Source organism: Sceloporus occidentalis, unplaced genomic scaffold (assembly GCF_023333645.1).
Source record: "Sceloporus occidentalis isolate IW3139 unplaced genomic scaffold, rSceOcc1.0.p SCAF_154, whole genome shotgun sequence".
Taxonomy (NCBI): domain Eukaryota; kingdom Metazoa; phylum Chordata; class Lepidosauria; order Squamata; family Phrynosomatidae; genus Sceloporus; species Sceloporus occidentalis.
Genome location: NW_028317134.1, coordinates 2,149,727 through 2,171,586, shown reverse-complemented (window position 1 = coordinate 2,171,586; position 21,860 = coordinate 2,149,727). Strand labels below are relative to the sequence as shown.

The 21,860-nt window shown below is 43.0% G+C and overlaps 2 protein-coding genes across 2 annotated transcripts in view; both read left to right on the top strand.

Annotated features, from left to right (window-relative positions):
* The window catches only part of LOC149280574 (cubilin-like), a 96,875-nt gene extending 84,489 nt beyond the window's left edge, over positions 1–12,386 (top strand). The window contains exons 64-67 of the mRNA XM_089500417.1: positions 652–830; positions 1,645–1,810; positions 11,323–11,558; positions 12,279–12,386. Of these exons, the coding sequence (XP_089356543.1) occupies positions 652–830; positions 1,645–1,810; positions 11,323–11,558; positions 12,279–12,386 (689 nt within the window). The remainder of the gene's footprint in view (positions 1–651; positions 831–1,644; positions 1,811–11,322; positions 11,559–12,278) is intronic.
* Positions 12,387–15,142: 2,756 nt separating this feature from the next.
* Positions 15,143–21,860, top strand: part of LOC149280573 (ras suppressor protein 1-like) — a 55,336-nt gene continuing 48,618 nt past the window's right edge. The window contains exons 1-2 of the mRNA XM_089500392.1: positions 15,143–15,251; positions 15,767–15,817. Of these exons, the coding sequence (XP_089356518.1) occupies positions 15,143–15,251; positions 15,767–15,817 (160 nt within the window). The remainder of the gene's footprint in view (positions 15,252–15,766; positions 15,818–21,860) is intronic.

The following is a 21,860-nucleotide window of genomic DNA, read 5'->3' as shown; positions in this document are numbered from 1 at the left end:
TGTAAGTTCACCTTAACCTTACCTTTAAGAAAATCTGCCTTTTCCCGAACCCTACATTTTACCATTCTGTACACTAAATAAACCCATGTCTGTGTTTAAACTAAGCAGTATAAAACTCATGCTGTATGTCTACCAAGGGGGAAAGAAGTCTCAGGATCTGCATGATTATCGCTCCCCGTTAACTTATCTCTGTCGTATTGTTAAGTTACCGACTGTTGTTGATTCAGGCAGCCTTTGTATTTGTGCGGTGAAGAGGGGGAGACATGACCTCTGGATGTTAAACTAATGACATATGACATAATATTGGCTGTGCCATGGAATGCCACCGATCATAGCCTTCACGAGGTGGAGTTTGAAGCTAAAGCTGCCCCATTCACATACACTGCCTGCCAAACAAAAAGCTGTGCTTAGTTTTAATTGGTGAATTTAATTATGCTAAAAGCTGTGACGGCAACGGTTCCTATTTAAAAGATTTGAAATATAATAAAGGTGATTATTATAAATGGATTATTGGCGCACAGTAATTCTTAGAACATTGTGAATCAATAGTATGTGATTTATGGTCATAATAATCTTATATGTTGGTTTTCTAATTAGGTTTCTCCTTTAACCTTGAGATTTTTAACCAGTTTAAACTTATTTCCTCATCAGACTGCAGCCGTGAATATAACCAAACACACGGTTATTTGAAAAGTCCAGGCTGGCCTGCGGGTTATCCACACAACACGGAATGTACCATTATTCTTCGAGCTCCCCCAGGCCACAGCATTTCTCTTTTCTTTGATGCATTTAATTTGGAGGGCTATTCTTCCTGCCCTGACTATCTAGAGGTAAACTCCATAAGCCTTACAGTTCACATTTACTTTCCTTTGGCTCAGTCATAACTCTAATGTAGAGTTGAAGAATAGATGGATAAGGAAAACATGACTCTCTAGTGTCGGTGTTTATAACAGGTTTTATGTGTCTCGCTAAAGGGTCCAATAACATTTATTCTATAACAACAGGTTACTTTTTAATCCTTTATCAGTAAGGTCCAATGAAGACCTTGCTGCACAGATGATGAGACCCTCAATGTTTTTGTACAGCACCCATCCCACCACATGAAAACACCAGCAACTTTGTTTTATTAAACATCTGCCCCAAAACGAAGCTTCTGAACAGTATACGTCCCTTAAGATCCAAAAAAGATGAACCCTTGTTTGTAATGTCCTGTTAGACCACACGTTTTCTGGGATTCTACACCCGGTTCTGACATATTGTGTATACAGGTTGTGGTTAGTGCCATTCTCTCCTGCAATACAACACCTCCTTGGGGTGCTTGGTTACTACCATGTATCAGATGAAACGGACGTGCCAACCCATATCATTTCAAGCTACCTTAGTGTAAATTTTATTTTTTTAATTTTAAATCTAAACCTAAAACCTAATCGTAGTAATACAAATAAAAAGTTTGCCGCCATACACTGCAGAGGTGATATTTTTTCAGAAGCTAATTGTTTATGATTGGTGATTTATGATGTCAACTTTGATCCACTATCATTGCATCTCCAGAATCTTCAGTATGGTATGTGAATGCATATTGGTACTTACAGCACATATCAATAAAAATAAAAACGTAACTCCTTCTCTCTCTTCTTCTCCTAGGTTAGAAATGGCAGTGACTCTAATGCCCTGGTGATTGGCAAGTATTGTGGGACTAATCTGCCTAACCCCATCTTTCCTAAAAATAATGTTCTACGCCTGTTTTTTAAAAGTGATATAGTAATTAATCGCCAGGGCTATGAAATCACTTGGACGTCATCCCCAACTGGTAAGTACTGGTTAAGCTACAAGTTCAAAATTGTCAAACCAATTGCTGGAAAGCCCCTTGTGAAAACGCTGATCTACATATACATATTAGCATGTGCGTTTAACATGTGCAGCCGCTCGCAGTCATGATATCACTGATTGGGATAGTAGCTGCTGGGGCCATCCAAGGCACATTTATGACTGTTGGTAGTTCTGTGGGATTTGGGGTGTACTGATTTTCTTCTTGTGTATTAATATAAATGTTAAGTTACAATGATGTTGTAACAAAGCACTCTGGACTGTTCTATGTGTATAGCAGCAATCTTTGAAAGATTGTATGATTTAATCTGTAAAAGGGGCGACATGTAGCATTTTCAAAGCCATGCTGATGATTCCACTGCAGCTTTCATGAAAATGTTGAAAATACAACAGTACTGATCATGAATGGACATGTTTTTTCGTATCTTTGTACTTTGTAAAATATAATGATAAAAAACAACAGTGCACAATGCCAGTCAGCAGCTGCAAAGGCCAATAGGCTATTGGTTAGACTTGGGCACCAGGGGGCTCTTCGTGTTCGTCTTCGTGCTCGTCTTCGGGGGGAAAAAACCTTCGTATTCCGCGAATATTCGCCCGTTCCTGTCTTCTCTTCGGGCGAATATTCGCGGACATTCTTCGTGCTCGTTTAATCTTCGTTTCCTTCCCGGTTGCCTAGCAGGGGTTAATACGGGGTTAACAACACATCGGAGCAGCAGCAGCTGCCGTGAAGGAACGTGTGTGCAACTCTATTGGTCGTTTCGGCAGGGGGCTGGTCTGGCATCAACAAGTGAATTGCAGAACGCACTTCATTCGTTGATGGCAGGCCAGCCCCCTGCCGAAACGACCAATAGAGTTGCACACACGTACTGAGGTGTACTGTACACAAAATGACCTAGAGACAAATGCTCCAAGGAACTTGGCCTCCGTTTATCATACACAGTCACACATCCATAGATGTTTAATAAAAGAATAGGGATTATTTTACATTTTTAAATTGATTTTGGACCACTTGTAATACATGCCTAACATTTGCTACCTATTCACAATGGCATACTTTGCAACAACCCAACTTTTACTGGACAGGACTGGAAAAAAGCAGGACTGTCCACCAAAATCTTAGGTGTGTTGGCAGGTATGCGGATGGAAAAATGTTGGACAAGAACTAAAAAATAGCTTAGGGTTAATGTACGGTTATGTTTAAGATTAGTAGCAGTGCACTGGTTTGGTTAAAGATGTATTATGTCTAAATAATAATTTAATTTTAATTTTAATGGGTTTTAAAAAATTAAGGGGTTTATTTAAATGTATTTTAAAGTTAGATTTATTATTTAGTACTTTATTATATTTATTTAATGTTTATACTAGTGCTACCTACCGAGCTATAACTACCAACGTGTATTTGCATACCTAGATAGCTAAATTAGATGGGACAGGACTGGAAAAAAGCAGGACTGTCCCTGAAAAAGTTGGGTCTGTTGGCAGGTATGTGGATGGAAAAATGTTATAGTATGAAGTGTGAGTTATAGCGTTAATGCTAGTGAGTGTAGAAGTGAAGGCCAGGACAAATAACAAGAGGAAAGGTCCTTGTGATTTGTGCATTGTGCGTGTATGTGTTATGTGTGTTATGTGTGTTGTCACTGTGTGTTATATGTGTTATGTATTATGTCACTGTGTTATTTGTGTTATTGTGTTATGTTTGGTTGGTTGTGTATCAGAAGGAAAATAATGAAATGGAAATGGAAAAGGAAATGGAAAAGGCGAATGAGTGGGCAATTGGCGACCCACTCACCTGTTTCACCCCAGAGCAAAGCATCCAAACACTGTCAGTCCTAGACGTTTGGCAGCGGACTTCCAGAGCTCAGACACAAGGCCCTAGCGTAAGCTGGCCACTCCGGCGGAGGTAGCAGGCGTTGCCACACTGCAAACAGACGCAGCCAGGGGGGAGAAACTGCCCTTACCGTTAGGGACATTTTGGGCATGACTCTAGCCAGGAAGCGAACTGGCACGGAAGAGATGCTGGCACCACCACCACCACCACCACCAGCAGCGGCAGTGAAAAATGGGAAAGGCGAATGAGTGGGCAATTGGCAACCCACTCACCTGTTTCACCCCAGGGCAAAGCACCCAAACACTGTCAGTCTTAGACGTTTGGCAGCAGACTTCCAGAGCTCAGACACTAGGCCCTAGCGTAAGCTGGCCACTCCGGCGGAGGTAGCAGGCGTTGCCACACCGCAAACAGACGCAGCCAGGGGGGAGAAACTGCCCTTACCATTAGGGACATTTTGGGCATGACTCTAGCCAGGAAGCAAACTGGCACGGAAGAGATGCTGGCACCACCACCACAACCACCACCAGCAGCGAAAAATGGGAAAGGCGAATGAGTGGGCAATTGGCGACCCACTCACCTGTTTCACCCCAGGGCAAAGCACCCAAACACTGTCAGTCTTAGACGTTTGGCAGCAGACTTCCAGAGCTCAGACACTAGGCCCTAGCGTAAGCTGGCCACTCTGGCGGAGGTAGCAGGCGTTGCCACACCGCAGACAGAGGCAGCCAGGGGGGAGAAACTGCCCTTACCGTTAGGGACATTTTGGGCATGACTCTAGCCAGGAAGCAAACTGGCACGGAAGAGATGCTGGCACCACCACCACAACCACCACCAGCAGCAGCAGTGAAAAATGGGAAAGGCGAATGAGTGGGCAATTGGCGACCCACTCACCTGTTTCACCCCAGGGCAAAGCACCCAAACACTGTCAGTCTTAGATGTTTGGCAGCAGACTTCCAGAGCTCAGACACTAGGCCCTAGCGTAAGCTGGCCACTCCGGCGGAGGTAGCAGGCGTTGCCACACTGCAAACAGACGCAGCCAGGGGGGAGAAACTGCCCTTACCATTAGGGACATTTTGGGCATGACTCTAGCCAGGAAGCGAACTGGCACAGAAGAGATGCTGGCACCACCACAACCACCACCACAACCACCACCAGCAGCAGCATTGAAAAATGGGAAAGGCGAATGAGTGGGCAATTGGCGACCCACTCACCTGTTTCACCCCAGGGCAAAGCACCCAAACACTGTCAGTCTTAGATGTTTGGCAGCAGACTTCCAGAGCTCAGACACTAGGCCCTAGCGTAAGCTGGCTACACTGGCGGAGGTAGCAGGCGTTGCCACATCGCAGCAAGTGCAACCAGGGGGGAGAAACTGCCCTTACCATTAGGGACATTTGAGGCATGACACCAGCCAGGAAGCGAACTGGCATTGAAGAGACGCTGGCACCACCAGCAGCAGCAGCAGAATTGGGAAAGGCGAATGAGTGGGCAATTGGCGACCCACTCACCTGTTTCACCCCAGGGCAAAGCATCCAAACACTGTCAGTCCTTGGCGTTTGGGAGCGGACTTCCAGAACTCAGACACAAGGCCCTAGCTTAAGCTGGCCACTCCGGCGGAGGTAGCAGGCGTTGCCACACCGCAAACAGACGCAGCCAGGGGGGAGAAACTACCCTCTCCATTAGGGACATTTAAGGCATGACACTAGCCAGGAAGCGAACTGGCAGAGAAGAGACGCTGGCACCACCACCACCAGCAGCAGTAGCAGCATTGGGAAAGGCGAATGAGTGGGCAATTGGCGACCCGCTCACCTGTTTCACCCCAGGGCAAAGCATCCGAAGACTGTCAGTCCTTGGCGTTTGGGAGCGGACTTCCAGAACTCAGACACTAGGCCCTAGCGTAAATTGGCTACACCGGCGGAGGTAGCAGGCATTGCCACACCGCAGCAAGTGCAACCAGGGGGAGAAACTACCCTCTCCATTAGGGACATTTGAGGCATGATTTCAGCCAGGAAGCGAACTGGCAAAAGATACTGGCACCACCACCAGCAGCAGCGTTGGAAACGGAAAAAGGTGAATGAGTGGGCAATTGACGACCCGCTCACCTGTTTCACCCCAGGGCAAAGCATCCGAAGACTGTCAGTCCTTGGCGTTTGGGAGCGGACTTCCAGAACTCAGACACTAGGCCCTAGCGTAAATTGGCTACACCGGCGGAGGTAGCAGGCATTGCCACACCGCAGCAAGTGCAACCAGGGGGAGAAACTACCCTCTCCATTAGGGACATTTGAGGCATGATTTCAGCCAGGAAGCGAACTGGCAAAAGATACTGGCACCACCACCAGCAGCAGCGTTGGAAACGGAAAAAGGTGAATGAGTGGGCAATTGACGACCCGCTCACCTGTTTCACCCCAGGGCAAAGCATCCATAGACTGTCAGTCCTTGGCGTTTGGGAGTGGACTTCCAGAACTCAGACACTAGGCCCTAGCGTAAATTGGCTACACCGGCGGAGGTAGCAGGCATTGCCACACCGCAGCAAGTGCAACCAGGGGGAGAAACTACCCTCTCCATTAGGGACATTTGAGGCATGATTTCAGCCAGGAAGCGAACTGGCAAAAGATACTGGCACCACCACCAGCAGCAGCGTTGGAAACGGAAAAAGGTGAATGAGTGGGCAATTGACGACCCGCTCACCTGTTTCACCCCAGGGCAAAGCATGAAAGTCTGTCAGTCCATGGCGTTTGGGAGCGGACTTCCAGAACTCAGACACTAGGCCCTAGCGTAAATTGGCTACACCGGCGGAGGTAGCAGACGTTGCCACACCACAAACACGTGCAACCAGGGGGAGAAACTACCTTAAACACTACAGAGAAAAAAAATTAACTTTCCAAGCTAAGAGCTGGGTAACCCAACTTGGGCAGATTGAATTTAAGAAAGGCAATCTGCTCCATCAGATGAGGTGCCATGCGTGAGCGCTGTGGACTCAGTATGTTTCCAGTCATAGAAAACACGCGCTCACTTTGAACAGTGGTTGGCGGACATGATAGTAGCTGCTGCGCAACCCATGAGAGTGCAGGCCACACACTCTTCTTTTCATCCCAGTAGCTAAGAGGATCAACATTAGGCGCAGAAGGAACTTCACAGAGGTAAAGTTTGACCATTTCAGCAGCACTACTCTCCTTTCTGCTGCTAGCTCTGTCAGATGGTCCAACTATACTCCCAAGTGCCTCTTCCCAAAACGCAGCTGCTCCACTCAGCTGTGTTGTGCTGCTTGTGGCACTGCTGCTGATGCTGCTGCTAGGAGTAGCAGACCACATCATCTCTTCCTCCTCCTGCACCTCTCCCTCCTCGGACAGCATTCCCATTTTACGTTGCCAGTCACGCACCTTGTTGACCAATTGCTCCCGGTAGCTACTGAGAACATTAAATTTCAAAGCTAGCTTTCCCTTAATTCTTGGATCGCAAAGGCACGCTAGCATCATTTCGGGACTCTCTTCCATTCGTTTGCGAAGGTGTACTTTTAGCAGATCCTTCAGCTTCCTGGCTATGGCTGCTACGTCAGGATGTAGAGTGCCACCTTGAACAGCCTCACGGTTTCCAAGGAACACATCCATCTTGCTGCCTAGTTGGGAGAACACTGGGATTACCTGGGCCAGACTGGCAGTGTTTGAGCTTAAATTTTCTGTGGCATCCCTGAATGGTTTAAGGACTGCCACTAGCTGGGCGATCACTGTCCAATCCTCCCTATTCAATGGAGAGGTAATCCCAATATTGTGCTCTGAGGCAAGATTATGGATTGCCCTCTGCTGCTCCAAAATCCTCTCCAGCATGTCTAACGTGGAGTTCCACCGTGTACTGACATCCTGGCGTAGGCAGTGTACGGGAAGACCTGACCTCTCTTGCTCTTCCCTCAAAAGTTGGCTAGCCTTAACACTATGGTGAAAGTGCCCAGCGATCTTTCTGCAGCGGGACAGAACTACTGCTGCCACATTAGTTCCTTCTGACATTGCTGCCTTCACTACAAGATGTATGATGTGGGCTGCACAGCGCACACCAACAATATGACCATCTCGCAGCGCTTTCACCATATTGGCACCTCCGTCAGTTACCACAAAACCAACTTCAACATTGGTGCCCGCCTCTGCTCCCACCCAAAGGCTAAACATTTTCCTCATTGCATGCAGAATATTTTGGGAAGTGTGCTTTTCATCCATCACTTCTGCATGGAGAAGGAAAGATCGGTAGCCTGCTGCAGCAACTTCCTTAGACACACCGGGCTGCCACCAGTGTGCTGTCAAAGAAAGAAAGGCATGCTGGCCGCTAGGTGCACTCCACAAATCTGTAGTGAAATGAACACACTGACCAGCAGCCTTGGAAAGCTCCTCTTTCACTGCTGCAACACAGGACCGATACAATGAGGGGACAATGTTCCTGCTGAAAATGGAACGTGACGGAACTGTATATTGTGGAGCCACAGCCGCCATCAATTGTTTGAAAGGCTCTCCTTCGATCATAGAGAAGGATGCCCCTCCAACAGCAATGAACTGACCAATCAGTCGCGTTACTTTATTGGCCTGCTGTTTGGGCATTGACCTTTTGGATTGGAATGCCACAAATTGTTCCAGGGTGGGCTGGACATGCAGTGCTCCAACCTGCCTTGGTCTCTGGCTGCCAGCACTGGCTGCTGCTGCTGCTGCTGCTGCTGCTATTGGCTCAGAAGAAGAAGCTGTTGGGGTTTTTCCACGGCCACCAGCTATGCTGCCTGCACTAAGTTTTACTTCTGCATCTTTCCCCAATAGCACAGCGTTGTGTTGAGTGCTGAGGTGATGCTTCATGCTAGCACTGGTAAAATGGCCAGACACTTTCCCTCTGCTTATTAGCTTCCCACAATGTTTGCACTTTCCATAGCGCCCTTCTTCAACATTTTCAAAGTGCTCCCAAATTGGGGCGCGCATAGCCTTGGAGTGTGCCTTGGGTGCTGCTCCTACTGCTCGGGGTGGATGAACAGAGGCAGAACTAGTGGTGGTGGGACTGGTGGTAACAGTACTGGCCATAGTGGGACTGCTAAATGCTTTAGATTTGCTAGGTTTTGCTGCTGCTGCTGCTGCTGGTGGTGGTGGTGATGGTGATGATCGTAGCGGAGAAGGTGGAGGCTCAGGGGAAAATTGTGCACTAGTCATTTGGACACTGCTCCCTGAGGAATCTGATTCATGACCACTCATCTCCTCTACTTCCTCTGGCTCATAGTCTAGCTCTTCATTAGCCAGATCGAATGGAATTCCTGCTAGGCTGGAGCTAAGACTGATATCGTCGTGAGACTCGTGACTAGTAGTAGTGCGAGCAGGAAGAATAGACTCTGCACTTGGCCTCTCAGTCTCAGGCTCCTCTGCTACCTCGCTAGGTGGAGTCCCACTATGTGTAGCCCTCTCTCTAACTGTCTTTACAAAAATTTTGTAAGGACTTGGTGGCTTGCTAGAGGTACTAGGAGGACATGGCGTGGCGGTACCAGTGGGAACAGTAGGCGCAGCACTAGTGGTGGTAGAGGCGGTGGGGGTGGTGGTGGTGGTGGTTTTCCCTACAAAGGAATGAGATCGCTTTTGTTTGGGACCCCTCTGAGTCTTGCTGCTAATTTGGCTCTGCTTGGTACCTTGCATGCTGCTGGTGGATGGGGAAGATGCTGCTTGGGGCAAAAGGCACTTCTTTTTAGTCACTGGGCTGGTACTACTTGTGCTACCCTTTAACTTTGAACGTGCTTCTGGTGCTTTAGGCTTTCCGTAAAAAAACATAGAGCTTGTGGGCCTAGCCGCACTACTACTGCCTGCTTTTGGTGCCTTTCCTTTACTTGATGATCCTTCAAGCAATGCTTCCCCAAATGATAAGCGAGAGCTTAGCCTACTTGGCTGACTAGACTGACGCAAAGGCTGCATCTTAGAACTGGTGGTGGTGCTGGTGGTGGTGGTAGATGGAGCTTGTCCCTCCTTAGTCCCAAAAGGAGGATCCATTTCAAATTTTGTGTTGTGTGTGTAGTGTAGTGTAGTGTTTAAAAAACTATAAAAAAATAAAAAATAAAAAAAAGGAAAAACGAATTAAAGACAAAAAAATTAGAGGAAGTTCTCTTCAGTGCTACTGCTTAAAAAGTAAAACTATGCACTACTGCACTGTGATGTTGTGTGCAATCTGGCAAAGTGCTAAAGTTATTTAAATTATTAAATCTTCGATTCTTCGTGGTTGTGAGTCTTCGTCTTCTCCTACGTTTTGCCGGCACTGTATTCTCTTCGGCGTGTCTTCGGAACGAACAAAAAAACGGCCTCTTCGTGCTCGTTTTCATGTTCGCCCGAAGACGAATGCGCAAGTCTACTATTGGTATGTATACGAGTCAATGATATGACCTCATCTTGAATATGCAGTGCAATTCTAGGCACCAGGAACTAGAAAAAGGGCTACAAAATGAATAAGGGGATTGGAAGATCTTAGTTATGAGGAGAAACTAAAAAAGTTGCATCTCTATACGTTAGAAAAACAGCGTCTTAGAGTGGATATTATAACATTGTGTAAATACGTGCAGGGCCAATATAAAATGACATGGGAAGTGGAAACAAAATGCTTTTGCTCACTGACTAGAGTAGGTCACGCTACCTAGGACCACAAGAAGCTGGAGCATTGGCCAAGTCAAATTCCTGCACACAAGAGGCCATCTGCTATACTGAGGTGTATGTGCCCTAACAGGCCCAGAAAGTCCACTCCAAATCCTCCGCTGACTTAGAACCATCTTAGCTCCTGCAGACGTAAGTCTTGCGTGTTTATCAGTATACATGCGATCTCCATTAAAGAGAAAAGCAGCACATTTATTGTTAAACACTCTGGTTTCCTCCAAACATTAGAGAATGCCAATGATCGATGACAGACCAATCAGCAGCTTCTGTCTACAAAAATACCCTTAAAATTACAGTCCAATTATAGAATTTAAGTGCCAGTACGCCGCCATCTGACATATTGTCAGATCTATTGTTACCATAGAGGAGTTGGGGACTCCTGCATCCTCAATGTGTGCTGATGACTTCCACTCCCATCACTTTCAGCCAAAGTACTGGAGTAATGGGAGTTACAGTCCTTTAAAGCAGAGATGCAAGAAGGTTTGCATACTTGTAGTCATATTTATTTTCTAGATCTTGTGCCTTTAGCAATTATGAAATTTAACCCCTTCCTATATGTGCCTGCCCTGAGCTATGTTGTGTAGTGCAACTTTACAGACTGCTGTGCCATCTATGTATAGTACAACCATACCGGATAAATTTACCAAGGGGGTACGGCCTTTTCAGAAAATGATTCAGTTACTTTTGCTATTCGGTTTGGAATTTATAGTGAAGAAATGGGGTTTTTTTTGTTATTGCACTTTTACCAATATATTGTGACATGATGTATTGTTTACACTAAACCAGGTAACTATAAATAATTTTACTTCTACTGGAAACCCCCCCCCACCACAAATATACACATATATATGTTTAATTAGGTAAAGTTTAAGGCGGGTATAGGATTGTCACCTAAATACATAGCAAAACTTAAAGGCGTATGGGCATTCTATAGTACACACTTTTTTTTTTTTTACATTTATTCCACTTGAATCATAAGGTTAACCTACAGCGTAGTTATGATATTGTTTGCATAACATTTTCCAGGGTGTGGAGGACCTCTGTTTGGGGATCACGGCTCCTTTACAAGTCCTGATTATCCTGGCAGCTATAGCAACAACACAGACTGTGAATGGAATATTGTTGCTCCTCGGGGGAAGACGATTAAATTACAGTTTGCTGCTTTTAGTATTGATGACTCCGGAAGCTGTGAAAATAATTACCTAACAGTTTACCATGGACCAGATTCCAGCTTCCCGCTGAGTGGACAATTCTGTGGAATGGTAAGTTTTCTAGTGAAATGATTCATAATCTACAAAGCACAGTCCATGCCTGTTTCTGAGAGGTGAGCGCCATCTAGTGGCCAACTAAAAGTATATACATTAAAATTACATCTCACAAGAGGCGGAGCTTAACATCTAATTTTTTGCAAGCAATAACTTTTAAATGCACTTTGTTCCGCGTAACGAACCAATCATCTCCTTCCAATGGAATGTTAGTCTGATAAAGAGGTATTTTATATTGCAGTATTGATATGCACACACAATAACTGTATTAAAATGTATGCCAGATAAAAAGATACTACTTTTCAAAGGGGCATTTTTGACTTTGTTGCTCAACAAGGAACCTGAATTTAGAAAAGGATGGAATGAAAAAGGCTTAGTTCGGGAGCGCCTATGGGTCTTTAATTATAGGAATTATTTGGGGTTCTGTGAATAATATAACAGCGAGCATCACGGTAATGAGCTTGGACTACGGCAACACACAGCGTTCATCCACTTTCCAAACAATACGAAAGAAGGTGTTGGGGGGGGGGGATAAATGAATGGAAGAAGACGTTTTCTATTCTGTGACTAGACTTCTGAAAAACAGTTACCTCTAGCCTCTAATTTAGAACTTTCACTTTAAAACATTTTATGCAAAAGAAATATAGATAGACTGACACAGAAGTTGTAAAATAAAAGTTTCTATGTATTTTTACCGATTTTTTTTTTTTTTTTAAGGGACAGAATATCGCTCCAATCAACTCCACCTCGCACGAAATATTCATTAAGTTCCATGCAGAGTCGGTGATTCTCCCCTCCGGCTTCAGACTGATATGGAGCACCTAAAAGAGAAGCTTCGCTTTGCAAGAATCAAACGAAAAGCTCTTGATTCTACGCCAGAAACGTGTTTTATCGGAACAGCATCCGCACTCGATAAACTGCCGCTAAATAACCCTTACGTCTCAGACCCACCACGCGTGACATCATACACGCAGCTGTGTAAATTATCTGTAAATAAAACGTGATTAAAGACGATATTTATTTTTTTTAATTCCCAACCTTAGACCGTACTGCAGCGAATCGCCCACCAAAGCCCTTCATGGGACGGGGGCCGCCGTCAGTGCAGAACAGGAATCCACCAGAGGGAAGAAACATTACAGGGGGATAATCATTCAGATACCGACGGAAGGTTTGCACGGCTGCTCCCCTGGTGCACACATATATATATATTTCTTAGTTACCGGAAAATGTAATATCTGGGAAACAGGACGTTTCTGTAGCTGTGAGAGGTCAGATGGCCCTGTATACTGTATAGTGAATGTGCAAAGTGTGTTATACGTCACATAACTGGGATCTATTAACCAATAAATCCCCAGAACCGCAGCGACAGCGGAAAATGCTGCTAGGTCGCCCCCGACCTAACGTTCTGTATTCCAACGTATTCATTACTCGGTCAGTCCTAAAGCATAACGCCTATCCAACACCCAAACCGTGAAGCGGGGAATACTATCCTCAGCAGGTCTCATCCCTGTCTTCTGCCTAACGGATAAAGGAGGGTTTATCGGGCAACAGGGCACAAAGGGAGGGCCGTGATGATTAAAGAGGGACTTTGCAGGAGAGTTTAACATTCCAACTCCCTGATATCCCCGAGCATTCATTACAGCGAGTCCCTCGAGCACCTTCTGCAACATGGGCTGTAGTGGCCCTGGATAATGTATAGCTAAATCATTCAAAGCTTGACGTTTTCTTCCATATTACTTATGCACTACACAGCACGAGAAGCTCACTAGGTTTTACCCTTCGTAATGCATATCGATATGAGTTAAAATGTTGAACTCTCCTGCAAACCCATCTTTTGTAAACAGACCACAAAAGGGAGTTATTCAGTAAAACGGGAGCTGGCAGAGCATGCAGGGCAGTTTCTACTACTTGAGTTCACTGTGTATCAGAAAAGGCCATCCTGTCAAGAGGGCTAACTGGGCCCTGCTAAATGCATAGTTCAAACAGTATGGTGACTTTTAAGCAATCTAGCTTATTTTCATTTGATTTATCCATCGACCTGATGGTGGAGCAGAAACTCTCTGGTGCGATAACTGGAAGTTAGTGACATAAAGCTGCAGCTGGCCTGCCGACTCTCTTCACGTATAGAAGGGTTAAACAAGGGCTTGGGCAAATTGGACTGAAACTAAGCTGTTTTAAACGCATGTGTAGAACTATCGAGAGAAAAAAAAAAAAACAGACAAAAAGCAATAGATTGAAGTTCCAAAAGTACAGCAAATAAATTCAAACCCCTAAATGGAGAGGGAGGGGAGACGAGCAGTGGGTACACGCGTGTGCGAAATAACACGTGACACAAACGCTGGCGACTAATTCAACCCATCAACCCAACCTATACACTACAGTCCAATCCCCAGTGAGCTTCTGCTGCAGGAAGTGATTGACTGGCCCTGTATAATGGATAGTTTAATCCCTTACCTATACACTATAAAGTCCAATCCCCAGTGAGCTTCTGCTGCAGGAAGTGATTGGCTGGCCCTGTATAATGGATAGTTTAATCCCTTACCTATACACTATAAAGTCCAATCCCCAGTGAGCTGCTGCAGGAAGCGCTTGGGTGGCCCTGTATTATGGATAGTTTAATCACTTGCCTATACATTGCAAAGGCCAATTTCCCGTGAGCTTCTGCAGCAGGAAGCGTTTGGCTGGCCCTGTAAATAGTTAAATCAGTGAGATTTCTTCAGTCTCTCCTCACCTATTAAATTATACACTATACAGGGCCAGCTCAGCGCTTCTTGCTGGAAGAACTCGCCAGTGCTGGCCCTTCATAATGTAAAGTGACGAGGGGTGAGATAAAAGCACAACTCGCCGTTAAGCGAATAGACCCCTTTAAGTTAGATTTCTGCTCGCGACAAACGTTAAAACGAGGATCCTCCGCTAAAACAAAATAAAAAGCGCCGCCACGTGTATGACCGCCCACGGGAGTATTCAACCAAACCGCGTCCGCCGTTACAGATAAAAACCCGGCACATAACCGCACGCCCGGCGGAAGCAAAACAACGCAACGGACAGCAAGTCAGCAACGATAACCAGAAGCGCTTCCCCGTCCGCGCATTGGATAAAATGTAGCCACATCCTTCTAGGTGAAATCTGATTGGAAGCTGCCGAGCCTACTTACTTCTCATTGGCTGCTCCCCGCGTTCTGATTGGCCAGTTCTTGTACATTCCGAACAGCGGAGAGGCTGACTGAGTGCTCCAGAGGTTGGAGTGGAATTTGCCTTATTAGGAATGTGAGTAATTTTACAGCCTCCGGCTACTTCCTGTAGGGTGTGTGAGGGAACGGGAACGGACGCATCCCCGCTGGGTATTATCCGGTAACAAACTTTGTTTTTAACGGTTTAGCAGCCCCTCCCACAGGTGCGACATAATGGGTGAAATATGGTAGTTTTAATCTTTGGTGGCTATGGGGTGTGCGCGCTCTCTGGAACTGAACGAGTTAATGCAGTGTCACAAACAAATGGGGGGCTTAATAAATATGGTGTTAAAAGTTTGACTTCTGAGTGAAATATATCTCTCATCTCCATTATCTTTATACAGAGATCAAGATGTCCAAATCATTGAAGAAGATAGTGGAGGAGAGCAGGGACAAAAACCTCAGTGATGTGGACATGTGTGAACGAGGCATTTCTAATATGCTGGATGTTCCAGGCTTATGTAAGTAATACCTTTATCTATCTATCTGCATAATAATATGTAATATAATAATGTAATATGGTGGGTTGGGGACCAGACCACCGCTGTAAAGCAAAAAAAAAAACACATTAAGGTGAAGCCATACCTTTTTGTATAGCATGTTCACTATATATATATATATATATATATATATATATATATATATATATATATATATATATATATAGCACCCACAATAATAGAGGATATAACTGCGAAGCGATGTAAAGTAATAATAAAGGGGAAATGTAAGCTCCTATGCACGGGGTCCTCCTTACTTTCTGTTTCTATAAGTGGTTATGTGAGAGGCGCTACTTGTGATGTCCCGTTTACCCCATTGTACAGCGCTGTGGAATATGATGACGATATATGAAGTAATAAAAAACAATAATCTCTTTTTGGCTTTATTTTAAATCCATACGTTTGAGGAAGCACCTCTTTTAAAGATGAATATGTACTGTGACTGCTTTTAAATGAACAATGTTTTTCTTTCACAGTTACCTTGTCTAATATAACACAGCTGATCCTCAGTCACAACAAGCTTACAGGTAAGACTAATGTACATAGAGAGATCTTTATTAACTGTAATTTGTTATATATATTGGGTTTTTTTTATGAATTATTGTTTCTCGTGATTATTCTATCATTTCACAAAGAGGTTCTGATCCTTGTGCTTTCAGCACCAATTCACTTAGTTAGTGAATATGTATATATTGATGTATGAATTAAGTAAGTAAAATCACATGGAATCCTGAAGCTTATTCAGAATTTGGTTTGTGCCACTATCTGGAAAATAATATTTATAATAGCACTGGCACTATATTAAATGTCAATCATGCTGTGGTTAAAGTAAGGTCCAATCAGAGTACCCCTTCTTGCCCTTATGTTCTTACCTACTCCCTCTCATCTCTGACCTAAGAGGGAGAGAAAGAAGGAATGAAAAGAAAAAGAGAGGGTGAGATGAAAGAAAGAAGAGTGCAGAGAAAGAAAAGTAAAGGAAGGGATAACAACTCAGAGAGCAAGAACATGAAAAGAGAGGGAAGGGGAGAATAAAAAGGAGTGGAAGTAGAATAGAGAAATAAAGAGAGTTTAGGAGATGGAGGGGAGAAGAAAGTAAAGAGATGAAAGGAGGCATAAGAGAGTATAGAGAATAAAAATGTTCACGTAATTTTATTGAGGTGTACATGCGCAAGTATAATATAAATAAAATCTAAACCATAGGACACGCTGATAATACTGATACGCCCAGGCGGGCATGTGGAGAAATTGACGTTACTGTGGAACAGAATGTGCTGGTAATTAGTTTGTATTTTTATCAGTCCTCCGGTATACATTAATAAATGAATGAATGCACGAAGTACATGTTTTCTGGTTGTTGCAGTCGGGGTTCTGACACATGGAAATCAGTTGGTTCTGTATGATAAACATAATATATAATATTGGAACATGCTGGTGCTGTGTTGATTTGTAAAGGGAGAGCAGATGCTGGGTTACCGGTTACTGTGTAAACATTTTGCAATTTTTGTGGCTAATGATGAGGCAATTCAGACTTCTAGGACGTCGTGATTTAACGATCCGAAGGAAGATATAAGATGGGACCAACGATATATATAAAAGTACAGCTCATGATGGGTTAACTTTCAAAATCTGCCCAAGACATTAGCTGGTTCTTTCCATTCATAAAGACACCACAATTTAGGACTTTCCTACGTCTCGGATACCGCAACTACTCTCCTGGTGAATACCGCAACTACTCTCCTGGTGAATACTTCAGAATTCTAGGGTTCAAGGACGTAACAAGTATAAAGGGCCAATAAAATGAACCATGAGGGACACCAGTCCATGAAAAAATAGCAATTACAATGTACAGAAACTGTGAATATAAAATATTATTATTATGGCTTTTTTTGAATTTCAAGAATTTTAATTGAAGACACAAAATTGGATATGCGACGACCACATAAGGAAAGAAATCTTATTTTCATTTTTATTTTGTATTGTTTCAGCAAGGCTTGGGTAGAGATATTTTTTCTTGGTGCATTAAAACCATGTGTAGTATAATTCCTCAAACAAGTAAAGTGTTTTCTAATCTAAGACCAAGATTCCTCAAGGTTGCTCATCAAGCTGTCCAGTAGAGTGCATTAATATATATAATATGATATAATATATATATATATATATATATATATATATATATACGTGTGTATAGATAGCGCACATGGATGAATCATTAGCTGTTATTCAGACTTAAGATATTAATATGCTTGTAGCCCCTGGCCTAGATTTCAATGGCGTATTAAAGTAAAATGGGAGGGCAGAATGGAGAATAACTTTCCTTTATGAACCGCCTGAAAGCTTTGTGTGTGGCTCTGTCATCGCATTGCCTGTTTTCTATAACTTATTAGAACCCCGCGTCCCTTATCCGTCACAAGAAATTATAGAAATGGCCGTTTGGCTTGTTCCAGTGTGTCCAGGTTCATAATTCTAGAGTATACAACATATTTGACCTAATCCAATAAACTGTATTAATTAACTGTCTCCACGGATGTCATTGTAAATGACTGGAAACGCTCTGGCACAGTCAGTTCAAATGTTTCTCTAAGGTCAAATTAGCATCTTTTGCTATTTTTTGACATTTAAATGAATACTTTTTGTCGTTGTTTGTCTGAATTTGGCATAAATATGCCTAAATGATAAGTGGATAAACATGGATTGAACACGTATGTGTACAGCGTGGTCTTATTTATCCTGGTTTTGCCTCTGCTTTAATATCGTGTCTTTTATATAAGATACTAAATTTATCCAAATACCTAAAGATTTGTGAGGGCAGTCCAGATATTCAGGAAACTGTCAAGATGCAAATTTAATGGCCACCATAGAACTTGGCTGATTTCTATGCTTTTGTAGAATTTTAAATATATTTAATTACAGTGTAAATGTTCAATTAAATCCGGCAGACTCTCTGGGGAATGTAATATTGGAAACCAGTTATAGGGGACGAAAAGTCTAATATCACAAAATCGTTTTCTGTCAAAAAGTAATTTGCTAAATATTTTATATAATTCTATCTCTGCCTTTATACAATGGAAGTATATTTAAATGCGATTTGGGGGGGCACCAGTCTGTTTGGTAAATGAGGCTTGTATCATTATTGATTTTTATTATTATTATTATAATTGATTTATATAATATCATCCTATTCTGTACAATGGTACCCGTCAATGCTACCATTCTAGATTCTGTATAAGAGAACCGTCACATAAATGTATGAATGTTCCTTTAACTGTGGATAAATATCTTTTTTATTACTTTTTTATATCTTGAAAGGAGCCGCACCAACCAGTAGTGGATTCTACACAATCACTTTAGCAAATTGTATCCTAAATGGTGCGACAGGCAGAAAAACACACAATAAACCCACACAATAAAGTGCTTCTGTGAGACGTAATGCAAACACTGCCTTCAATGTCTGTGAAGGAAACTCCCGGACCTGGTTATTGTGTAAAACGTAACTGTTTGAGCGTCACGCGCTGAGAACATGATTTCCATAAATAACGTCACCGGAGACTGGAGGAATGCCCACGGGGCCATGTCTCTTAAATAGCGGCTCCTCTCCGTTATTTCTGGAAACAGCTGTAGATACTTTGAACAGCGTGTGTGATGCCCTCAAAGCCGCGCTCCCACAAAAACTACAGTTCACTAATGAAACCAAAATAAAATTAGTAAAAAAAATGGCAAAATAAGTAAAATAAGCAATGCTAGGAACCTTTATATGTTTTTATACCATAGGAGAAACCCTCGTAACTTAATTTTCTCCTGATTTTTCATGAATGATGCGGATCAAAACTATACTGGAGTTCCACTAATACCCCCCTCTTGAAATAATTGCATAGTGGGGATGCGGGAATTTCTTTTTACCTTCTTTATCTAATAATCCAGTCTTAACCCCCCCCCCCATGCAAGAGACCTACGTATGGCTCTTCTGAATATAAGACAAGGTAAAGGACCAAATAAGTTCTGAGGCTTTTACAGCAGGAAAACTGGGCAGACTAGATGGGCCGAATGGTTCAGTTCTGCCGGTAATTTCTTACGTCTTTCGGTTTTGCTTGATAATTTTTTTGACCCAATCCCTGATGGCTGTTTTAATCTGTTGCTCTGGATTTCTTTCTGCCTTTGGAAGTTCTTATGGGAAGCGTTTCTCGCTACAGTCCTCCCATTCAGTCCCGTTTTATAAACGGAGATCTTCTCTTTAGTTTAATGACAAATCTTTGTCTTTGTTTGATTTTTCAGACAGGCATAAAGAACATCCCTGGACATTTGTATTAAATAAGATGTAAAAACCTGGTAAAATGAATTTGTTGCTTAGATGAAGATAAGAGGATAAAAAAATTGAGATAGTAATTTTTTGTTGTTGTTGTTGCTCTGTTTTTGTGCATTATAAGTAAGAAAAAAAAACCCATAACCCTCTATTTATGATACATCCCAAAGAGGAGTTATTCGATGAGTTTTACTTCCGTTTTCATGCACTTGGGGTCGCTCTTGAGCCGCGTCCTGATGAATAATAATAATAAAATCCGCTTGTCGACAGATTACAAAATACCCGCTGCTTAAGTGGAGGGCCTTTAATTTAAATAAGCAAATATGCGTGTTTTTTATTTTTACAGAATGTTTATGTATTTGAATATATTCAAGTCACCGTTTGATTATGTTCTGAGATGCAGATATCTCTAGAAAGCCACTTAGCCCAAATAAATCCTGAGCCGTCATCTATATTATCAAAGAGAACATATTATCCAGGAAGCAACGAACAGGAGGCAAGACGAGATTTTTAGGGTTATATAAGGTTACGGAGATCTGCCTTCTCTGCTAGTGTTTCCTTCTCAAAACCCTTTTTTTGGAGTTATTTAGTTGTACATTTTAATACCAAGGAGCCAGAATTTGTACGTTATCCAATTAATCTCCTGTGTGTGTAAAATGATATACCGTGTGTGTATATTATATATAGACACACACCTTACTGTATACTTTGATCCTTCCAATGGCTTCTGCCTTCCATCGGCCCTCGGCGTTCTCCTGTTCCATCGCTTCTCCACAGTGCAGTGGTCACGATTCTTGCTGTTTACAGTGGTTTTCTTAAAAATAGACCCCATTTACAGCATAAGCCGTCTTTTGTATCCATCATAGTTTAACACATTTTAATAATGCACAATATACATGATCCGGTTTCTGTATGGATCGCTTCACGTTGTCGTCGTCCTTTTTTGCTTTCAGACCGTTTTCTGTGCGTTCAGGGGTGAGCAGAGCCTTCATTTAATTGGATTGTACAAAAATGACACATGCGCTACTGCTCAAAAGTTTGGGGTCATTTTTGAAAGAAAAGCAGAATTCCTGCATGCATCTAAAAAATGGACCACATGGAGATTTAAATGCACCCCAACGCCATTATATATCCCAAAGCGCATATACTGGCCGGAGCGTCCCTTTAAAGGTTCTGTTTTCCCTCCTCTGAGTTGTTGCCATAGAAACGTTAACTTTCTTCACGTGATTAAATGTACAGAGCTAAGCATGAAAGGACAAGTTTGATGCTTTTTTGCATAACGTTTAAATTACGTGCGATTAATGTTGTGTCTCTTGTTGGGGTTTTGTGGCCTTGTCACTGACCGGCCAAATTACATCTAATGAAATCTATAACAATGGAGTAGCCGGGCCGGAAATGACCCAGTCCAGTAAGGGTTGTGTGTATAAGACTTGGGGCAAAAGTAATTGCATAGAAGAATATGGCCGACTCGCCCAACCCTTGTCTGCGACTTGGACAGAAGGCTTATGGAAAGGATGATAATAGATGGCTTAAACACTTGGCTTATTCTTTATGGCAGTGTTGATGAAGTCTGTGCCTTCATAGACTTCAGTTACTCAGAATGTCCAGCTTGGTGATTAAGACTGGGCCATTCTAGTGTTTACGGAGCAGGGACATATACAGACTGGTTATATGCAAAAACAAGAACTGTTTTGTTTAGAAAACAGCACAATGTGACATTATAGCTAATCTGGGAGTTCCCCTTTAAGTATGGACTTCATTTTAACTCTGCATCGGTTAGCACGAGGTATAGATAAACCTGCCCGTATACAAAGCGCTGTACCGTTTATCTGATTGCAGCCGCACAGCACTAAACAGATGCGCTCTCTCTATTACATCAGTCACGGGTGGGAATATCTATTCGCTTGTAAATTCTATTTTTAATTCCGTTTGAAATGATTTCTGGTTACATTGTGAGCGAGTGTGTGTTTGGGGTTCTGTCACAGTATACTTTCCACGTGTAATACCCGTTCCTTCCGTACAGTTTCTACAGAGACGCTGACAATGCTTGCGGCAAATACCTAATATATATAAATATAAGGTCGAGAAATCTAAATTGCGGTTGAACTTAAATGTGAACTCGCACAAGAACTCCTGGAGATATGTGTGTATATATATATATATATAAATAAGTATATATATTCAAATCTGGAGTTATATTTATATGTGGGTGACATGTATCCTCAGACTGAGTTTCAACATTTTACTTTTAATTGCTGTACATCTGCCTCTTC